This window comes from Silene latifolia, chromosome 5 (genome assembly GCF_048544455.1).
Source record: "Silene latifolia isolate original U9 population chromosome 5, ASM4854445v1, whole genome shotgun sequence".
In the NCBI taxonomy this organism is placed as follows: Eukaryota; Viridiplantae; Streptophyta; class Magnoliopsida; order Caryophyllales; family Caryophyllaceae; genus Silene; species Silene latifolia.
Window position 1 is genome coordinate 75401983 of NC_133530.1, and position 9868 is coordinate 75411850.

The 9868-nt window shown below is 36.7% G+C and overlaps 1 protein-coding gene across 4 annotated transcripts; it reads left to right on the plus strand.

The window, feature by feature from the left end:
• Positions 1 to 2305: 2305 nt before the first annotated feature.
• LOC141657574 (uncharacterized) lies at positions 2306 to 7976 on the plus strand. 4 transcript variants are annotated; one of them, XM_074464853.1, is made up of 5 exons: positions 2307 to 2464; positions 3041 to 4264; positions 4720 to 5382; positions 6905 to 7508; positions 7814 to 7976. In XM_074464853.1, the coding sequence occupies exons 1-3, from the start codon at positions 2431 to 2433 to the stop codon at positions 4803 to 4805; spliced, it is 1344 nt and encodes a 447-aa protein (XP_074320954.1). In that variant the 5' UTR covers positions 2307 to 2430; the 3' UTR covers positions 4806 to 5382; positions 6905 to 7508; positions 7814 to 7976. The 4 variants fall into 4 exon arrangements, with proteins under 4 accessions (XP_074320951.1, XP_074320952.1, XP_074320953.1 ...); XM_074464850.1 differs by having other exon boundaries at positions 2306 to 4264; XM_074464851.1 differs by having other exon boundaries at positions 2306 to 4264; positions 7435 to 7508.
• The last annotated feature ends 1892 nt before the right edge of the window (positions 7977 to 9868 follow it).

The window sequence follows — 9868 nt, forward strand, 5'->3', positions numbered from 1 at the left end:
CTTGTATTGTGTAATTAGTACTGACCCCGTTGTTTGTTTTGTAAAATTGTGGTGATCCATTCGGGGATGGTGAGCAGTTGTTGAGCAGGTTTGATATGATGCATATGGGCTAGCTGGGATGAGTCATCACTTGGCAATAGAAGAGTCTTCCGTTGTGTTAGACGATGTCTTTAGTTCTTCAGTTTTGCTAGTAAACAGTTTTGGATTTGGTCGTATTTCATTTAACAGTTTTGGTTTGAGACATGTAATCACTTAAACTATATTTACTTTTAAAGTACGTTTCTTTATTGTCTTTTGATTATCATTGCCTCGGGTAACCGAGATGGTGACGTTCCTATACCTGAGTGATCCTGGTAAGGCACTTGGAGTGTGGGGGTGTCACACAATCCTCCCCAAGAATCTCTACTGTAAACAACTGAGTTTTCTTAAACTGACAATTATGGTTCTTATCATAAGGTTTGTTACAGTAGTAGCATTCTTCTTTAGCACGTTTTTCAGCTCTAATAAAGGCGGGAATATATTGGATTATACTTGGTACCCTCAGTAGAAATTAGGTGCTTTTAAGGGAATATTTGAGACAAAAGAGGTTGCAACACTTGTTTTGGGGTAATGTGGTAAACGTTTAATAGTTGCAGCAAGGTTTTTCTCCTGCAACCTAGCATACTCAATGGCTTCAGCCATGGTTATGGGTTTAAAGGCTTTTACAAAAGGTTTCAAAGATGGTTTAAGCCCTCCAACAGAACAGTCCAAGAAATATTCAGCAGTTAAATATGAATTTCTTTGCATCATTAAACCTTTCAATGCCTCAAATTCATCAATATAGGTGTCAATTGATCCCAATTGGTGCAATTTGTTAAATTTCTCAACTATATTATGGGAGGATTCATCTCCAAATCTTGCCAGTAAATCAACCACAAATTCATCTCATAAAACCCCCTTATGAACAACAAGATAACTAGTGACTCATATCTCAGCTTTAGCAATCATATTCAAAGAAGCTAAAATCAACTTTCTGTTCATCAAGAATTCGACATAAAGAGAAATACCTAACACATTTCTTAACCCACATAGATTAATTAGAACCATCAAAAACTGGAAATTCAAGCTTAGGAGTATACCCTAAAAGCCTGGGAGGGTGCGCATCTGAATTGGGGTGTCGCTCTGTAGAAGGAGATGACCTGTCACCCAAAGAAGCTTGAATACCATGCATTAATGTTATCATCTGAGAAATTTGAGTCTCCAATTTCTGTGTATGCTGCGATTGTGCTGCCAATTGAGCTTGTAAACCCTTAATCTGATCGTCCATAGCTGTCTTCTTGGTTCGTGTTTTTGGCGCCAGGATGTTCCCAAACTGATACCAATGTTGCACTACACTAAGTAGAGCACTGCAAATACAGAATAGCCTACAACTGAACTACACACTTACAACTTTGACAAACACCAACAATGGAGCCGAGCTCAACCTTGAAGATGGTGTAAAGTTATTTGAGAGAATTGTAGAGAAATTGCAGAGAGAGAATTAGAAATGTAAAACTGAAAAGTATATTGATTAAAATGAATGAGTTTGTTACAGCTTTAATGTGTGTATATAACAACCTTTGCCACCTAATGACAACTAACAGACTGCCAGCTCATTAACAGCTAACAACCTCTAACAAACTTTTAACTAATTCAACAAACTATGATGTACTACATCAAAATATGACCTCGTTTAACTACTTTAATCTGATCCAAATCTTTCAAAATTGACTATAATCCAATTTTTACTTTTTTTTTTTTTTTGATTTCTCATTTAAAACTATATGCTATAGCCTTTCTCATTTGTACCCTCCGCTTTCCAAAATCTCGCCTTATACTCTGTTCCGTTAATTTCATTTTACCCCACTTTTCAAAACCCCACCCTATACTCTGTTTCGTTAATTTCACTTTGTTCAGTGATGATAATATGACAAATAATTAGTTGCTAATTAACATTAATAAATCCTACTTTTCAAACAAAAAAACATTAATAAATCCTAAACGTTATAAAATTAAATATTTTTTATTTCTAGAGTTATATTCCGTCAAAGCTGCTCAAGGCTACTACATACATCACCAGTTCACCACTACACCACTACAAGACTACAACTCTCACTTGCCGTTATTAAGTATGTGACTTAACTTCTTGTTATTTGGTCTATTTTACTTGGAGTATAAGGGTTGAGCAAGTTCAAGTCCAGAACGAACTATTTGGTCCGGATCGAACGCAAACTGAATTCTTTTAGACCCGATCTTCGGTCCCTATGAAGTTTCGATTTTCGGTTCGGTCCAATCGAAGACTGAACCCAGACTGAATTCATTTAAGTTTGGATTTAGAGAAACTGAGATTGAAAGAAAAGAAGAGCAGCAATCGCGATTTGCAAATCCCTCCATTGTTAAGCTCTGACTATAATGGTGAGAATCATAGCTAATCTTGTTACAAATGGTAACCTTCTTAGCTACTTCTCATTTTGTTCTCTTCCTTCTTTTCAGTTTCAATTTCATCGTCATTTTGCAATTGCCACTCCCCGTTCTTTTAATGATCGCCAATTATTTCTGGATTCTGTTAGAGAACAATGTCGATTAGGGTTTTCTAGAATTGATGTTCCGGTTTCGATATTTCATCAATTGTACTCTCTCCGTCCTCGCCCTTCTATTGTCGTCTTTACTCATCTGTTATCTGCAATGTCTCAGATTCAACCCCATCCCCCTTTCGCCACTGTTATTACTCTCTTTAATCGCCTTCATTTGTCCGGTCGTCGCCCCAATATGCATTCTGTTAGTATTCTCGCCAAGTGCTATTGCGGTTTAGGCCGTGTTGATTTTGCATTCTCTCTTCTGGGTATCAACCTTAAGCTCGGATATCCACCTGATATTGTTATTATTACTACCTTACTCAATGGCCTTATTGGTTCCGATAAATTTGTCCAAGCTGTAAAATTGTTGGATAAAATTGTCAAGCTTGGGATACAGCCCACCCTTGTCACGTATGGTTCTATGTTCAAAGGACTTTGTCGTGCAGGTGACAATGCTGCTGCTCTACGCTTGCTGAGAAATATGGAGTCTAACTCTCCCTTTAAGCCCAATGTTGTTATTTATAACACCATCATTGATAGTTATTGTAAAGCTCGATTGTTACCTCAAGCCCTTTGCCTTTTCAAGGAGATGAAAGCCAAGAGCATTTTCCCCAATGTTATAACCTATAATACTTTAGTTCAAGGACTCTGTAGTTTAGGGCGTTGGAACGATGCAAAAGAATTGTGGACTGAGATGATGGACAACAACATTGCTCCGAGCATTGTTACCTACAACACCTTTGTTGACCGTTACTGTAAAGAAGGAAATGTTGAACAAGCAAGGGATATTTTTGAATTTATGACTAAAGGAGGTGTGCACACTGATATTATTACTTACAATGCTTTGCTGGATGGATACTCTTTGCGCGGGGAGATGGAAGAGGCGGAAAAGCTCCTGGATATTATGGTTAAAGATGGTGTCACGCCTGATGTTGTGACTTTCACCAGTCTAATCAAAGGATATTGCAAGTCTAAAAAGGTTGACAAAGCTTTGGAGATGTTCCACGATATGCATCTTAAAGGAACCCATATAACCCCAAATGTTGTCATCTATAACACTATTATAGATGCCTTGTGCAAGGATAACAGACTCCAGCTTGCAGTCCGGCTTTTAAAAGATATGCAAGATCGAGGGGTAGAACCGGACGTGGTCACTTACAATGCATTGATTGACGGCCTTTTAAAGGATACACAAATTGACACGGCGATCTCCCTACGTGAAGAGATGGAGAATAATGGAGTGGCCCCTGATATTTTTACATATAATACCATAATTAATGGCCTTTGTGAAGCTGGGCGACTAGGTGAAGCAGTAGAGGTGTTCTCTATTCTTGTAGCAAAGCAGTTACAGCCAGATGTAATTACGTATACTATAATGATTAAAGTGCTATTTAGGCAAGGGCGGTTAGGTGATGCAACAAAACTATTGAAAGAGATGGCAAATAATGAATGGTGTCCAAATGAATGCACCCACAGTACAATTATTAGAGGATTTCTCAATTGTAATGATATTGCCAAGGCTTTGGATCATATTCACAATATGTGGAGCCAAGGATATGCGGTTGATGCTGACATTGTTTCTTTATTGCTCAACCTGCTCACTGCTCGTAAAGTTGATGTTAGCAATCCAGATAAAGCTTTGCTTCAAAATTATTTTCTGCAGGATCATGGTATGTGGCTCTTATTTATCTTGACAATGTATTTGGAATGCGTTAATGGAGGCTATCGTATATGTTCAACTCCAATTTGCTTAGTTTGTTAAGTGGCTAATACTTGTCATTATAATGTTAAAGCTATCATATTTCTTTTAGGTCTAAGCTTTATAATTTATTTTCTAATCATTTGTGCATATTTGATGCATTTCTTCATGCAATTTTCTGATCTGCCATCTAGATAGCATAGGATAGGGGTACGGTTGTTTACATCCGATCACCCTTAACCCATTATTTCCAGGAGCCTTTTTGGGGGGTAATGTTACTGTTGTTGTTGTTCTTATATTTGCTGTGTATATTGTAGTTCCTTTGAGAAGCGTACATACTGAAGTTCTATTTTTTACAAGTCTACATATTTAAGCTCTGATCATTGGTGAAATTTTACTAATCATTACGCGTTTACTGATCTTCAGGGGAAGAGAAAAGAATGGACGGAGCAGATTGTGATTTGAAATTTGGTAAAAGCGTGATTGCCAAACAAACACGTGTAGCCAAGTAAGATAAAAGCTACTGTGTTGGAAATTGATGGCCGTATTTCACGCATCGTATAAAGGAGAGAAACGGAATTGATCCTAACAATCTCATAAATGATGTGGTCTTTGCGAATTCTGTATGACAACTCTGTTTGGCACCCAAGGTATTGCTGCTGTGAATTGATACCTAATTACCTACTATATACCGTAATGATCGGAAACCAAGTAGGCAAGGGTGGTTTAGTGGAGCTATTTATTGCTGTTATGCGTTCTTAACTTATTTTAGATGGTCTTAGTGCTATAGAGCCCTTGGTTTTGCTGATGTTACCTGACTCGAGAAGGGAAATGGTCACCTTAGTCAGGTTCATGGGAAAGTCTGACTTGCAATTTGGAAGGTTGTTGTGTAAGCATCTGAAGGAATGTTAGGACTAGACTGGAAGCCATGGGCATTCGTGCCGAGTCGGTATAAGGCAATGCTTCTTGTGAGACTTGACAAGTTGAGGAAACCGGTTATCAGTTTATCATTAAACTCGGTGTAAATCACAATCACCCATGGTATTAAATATGGGCTGACACGGCATCGCACACTTTTGACAAATGTTGGTAAGTTTTTTTTTTCCCTTATGTGTATGGAATCTCAATTTCATTACTATATTTTTTTACAGTTCTCTTCCATCAAATCACTTGAAATATTGCGTGTTAAAATTGCATCTAAAGCAGTTATATTGTATTGTAATCTTTTTCCTATATTGCCTATTCTCGTTTTTCTTGTCCAATTTGGTGAAATGGTTAAACAATGGTCAAATGCTATGAGGATAGTCCAACCATAAGTCCATAACCCAATAAAAGTCGATATATACTGACGTTTAGTATTACCTAATAGATCAATGATAGAATGTCCGTGCTCCATAGATAGTTCGTCAATTCTTATAGCGTGGCTTATGTAGAAGAAACTTTTTTCATTTTGGTATCGTAACATTGAGCATAGTTACACTTTGGGTCTTTGGGCTCCTCTTACTTCAAAAATTTCACTTGAGCGGCCTACTTTGGTGCCTTCAGATTTTGCAAAAATGTTCAGTTTAGATACTTCATAAACTGTATGTTATTTCTCACTTCGGTGCCTTAATTGTTTTTGCTGTAAAATTTCTTTGGAACAAACATGTTTTTGAAGAAAGGCATGAGCCATGTTGATCTTTTATTTCAAATGTCCATTTTAAAGCTGATTGACTAGTGGATTGGACAAGATTGGATTTCAGTGCCAAATCTGTGTCTCACAAGGATGATAAAAAGACATTATTGGTTACATTGTTGGAGAATGTGTAATTCCTTTGGTTAATAGGGTCAGTTTCTGGTGACGACATCTAAATCACAGAAGACACGAGTTGGATGAAAAGAAAGAAGTTTTGGTTGGTACCCTGTGAGTGCTAGGACTAGGGTATAAGACAGAGGGCTGTGTGAAGGAAGTGGTAAGTAGCTGTTTTGATGTCAAAAGATCGGTGTAAATGAGCATTTATGTAATCACCCAGTGTTTATCTTGGTTGCATTTTTGTGTAGAAATTTAAACTGAAAATAAGGCTTTAATCCACGATGATTTCCTAGCAGAACATTAGAGTGACTAATCTAAAGCAAATTTCTGGATAACATGCCTCTTTCAGAAGGCTACTTCAAGCGTTCCAACAGCAGAAATCGACCTCACTTCACCACCTTAACCCGAACCAAACTTTCCAAATTCGGCTGTAAAACTAATCTTGGTCCGAAACAACCTTCTTTTAGAGATTTTCTTATCTGTACCCTTGTTTTCCAAACCCCGCGTATTTAGTGACTTCCATAAGTGAGCGAAAAGTTCAATTCCGTCGATTTCACTCCGTTAAGCGGTAATATAGCATATTATTAGTTGTATTTAACATTAATATTGACAAAGCTTTGGAGATGCTCCAAGACATGCATCTTAAAGGAACACATATAACCCCAGATGTGTTCACCTATAGCACCATTATAGATGCCTTGTGCAAGGATGGCAGACTCCAACTTGTGATCCAGCTTTTTAGATATGCAAGATCGAGGTGTAAAACCCAGTGTGGTCACTTATAATTCATTGCTGGATGGCTTGTTTAAAAATGTACAGATTGATATGGCGATATCCTTACGTGAAGAGATGGAGAATAATGGAGTTGCCCCTAATTTTTTCACATACGGTATCATAATTGATGGGATTTTTTAAGCCGGACGACTAGAAGAAGCTGTTGATGTGTTCTGTTTTCTTGTGGCTAAGGGGTTACAGCCAACCGTAACTATCTACAATATAATGATTAAAGGCGCTATGTAAGAAAGGGTTGTTGAGTGATGCAGCCAAACTTTTAAAGGAGATGGCGGACAATGGATGTTCTCCAAATGAATGCACATACAATACAATTATTAAAGGATTTATCAGTGCTAATGATATTGCTAAAGCTTTGGATCATCTTCACCATATGAGGAGCGAAGGCTTTGCTGCTGCTGATGACACTACTTCTTTATTTTTGCTCAGTACTCCTAATATTAGTGACACGGACAAAGCTTTGCTTCAAAAGTATTTTCTTGGGAGTATAATGGTATGTGGCTCTTTGCTATACTGATATCAATGTTCTGAGAATGAACTAATGAAGGGTATTGCAGATGTTACACTGATCATTACTTAAGAGAGGCAGGAGTGAGCTGAGCGAGAGCTCTCAGCTTAGCCACCACTCTTGGTACAAATTTTTAAAAGAGTTTACAATACTTGCTTCTCATGATACTCCTAATTTATGTCTTTTCTTTAGTTCTAAACTGTATTTTTTTTTTCCGGAATCATTTATTCATATTCGATGCTATTTCGACAAAATCATATCTTTGTTTTCATCTGGAAACAATCTTTCAACTTTGCTAAAATAATTGTTTGATAAGAGTATATTTTATGTTGTGCATATTGAAGTTCTTTTTTTTTAAGAGGTCAGCATATTAAAAATGTGATCATTGGTGAAAATTTACTGATCATTGCTCGTTTTCTGATCTTTAGGGGAAGAGAATAGAATGGACGAAGCAAATTGTGATTGGAAATTTAGAAGTAGCGTGATTGCCAACCAACAAGTGTAAGCAAGCAAGATTTGTGGTTCGACGTTGGAGAAATGGGCAGCCGTGAGAAGATATTCCTTTGTTAAGAAACGGAGAATATAGGAATTATAGGAATGTTCTGTAAATGATAGCCTTTGCAAAGTCGAAATTGGTTCTCTGCTTTCTCGTCCCCAAGGCGTTGCAGCCGTGAGTAGATGTTTGCAGTAATAATAATTTAAAGGAAAAATTGATGGGAATAATCTCACCTTTACCTTATCTTCCAAAAGTAATCCCACCTTTCAATAATCCGAAAATAATCCCATCTTTTAACCCCGTCTTCTTTAAACAGTCTCTTTTACCTGTTACCTGGTTAAACGGTTTCATTTGTATTGCTTATACTCCTTTCTAAAATTTTTATATTTATTTTATTTCATCCCTTCATCTCTTACTCTCTTTATCCCTACCCTGAACAAACTTCCAGACTGATCAAACGAGAAAGAAAAACACCATTGAAGACCCCATTTCATTGGCCAAAACCAAATAATTAAAAAGTTCCAATCAAAAAGCATTACACAGGCTACAATCAATTAATTCGTCAGACTCTACCATTGTTAACAAGCTGTACACATTGCCATTGAAGACCTCCCTCTATCTCTGTCTCTCTTTCAATTAAAAACGACTCTTTTGGTGAATTCCTCAAACTCAAATGGCAGAAGAAATACCCTTATTTTACCTAGGTTGTGGTAACGATTCCTCAAACTCCGTCTCGCTGTAATCGACTGAGTAGTGATTTAGTGTATGTGCAGTAGAAGAAGTATGATGCAAAGCCTTGAGTGTAGTCCAAACTTAATCTGCTATGCAAACAAGGATTACCTACACTACTCTATATAATACTCCGTATGAATAAATGACTATGTCAAATAAAATATAGTAGTATCAGTAGAATGAATTAGTACATAAGTCGTAGCTTCTTTTTTCTTCACTGAGATGTACGCCTTTGCCGTCAAAATGGATTTTCACAATTTTTTGAGAAGCCGCTGTTGAGATTGCGGCTTTAGGGAAAAAACCTGAAAAAAATTTAGAAAGCTGACTTGGAGTATTTGTTTTTCAAGATTTAGAGTAAGAAATGGTTAGTAATGAAGTAAAGTAATTAAAGTAAGGGTATAACTATTTGAAGACATCATATTACCTATTAAATAAAACAAGTCATTTTTATGAAAGGACTATTTAAAGAAGATGGAGTTTAAAGATTGGATTGTTTTTGGATTATTGAAAGGTGAGATTATTTTTGGAAGATGAGTTAAAGGTGAGATTATTCCGATCAATTTTTCCTAATTTAAAAGCTGCACAGGCAAGGTGCTTAAAGAGCATTGTTGATTTTGATTATCTTTTATCAAAAGCTGCACAAACCGAGCAAAACGCCGAGTCATGGTTTAATCTTTTATCAAAAGTATTGCCATATTTTTGGTGTCTCTAGATTTTAATGCCTTGTCGTAACTCATTTATTGTTGACAGATGGGCTGTTTTTTTATACAATAAAATCGTCTCGTATTTATGATGGCACAATCTTATGATTTCGGATTGCCGGTGAAGGTGATTATGTACCGGGAGAAAGCTAGGCCACCATAATCTTAAAGGAGAGTGTCTGCAAGCTAAACATTGTTAGTACATGGCATTCCCATGAAAGCTAAATTTAAGGGGTTTAATTTCACGATTAGCCAAAATAATAGAGCTAGATTACCACTTTTGCGGGATATTGAAACGAAACGTTAGCCTTAAAAAGACAAATTATAGCAAAAATGAGAGAAGATGATATAGACTTGGAACAAAAATATGATCAACCAACTTTTTAGAATTTTCTCACTAGTACGAGTAGTACTATCTCTATAATTTTCTCATTTTCTATGATATTTATATCCCTCCTTTTTTTGCAAAAGATTTGTAACTATTGACAACCCTTTGCCATGAGTTCACAAAACCAAACCACCGCTTTCTAAAATGGTAACCGGGATTTATGGTT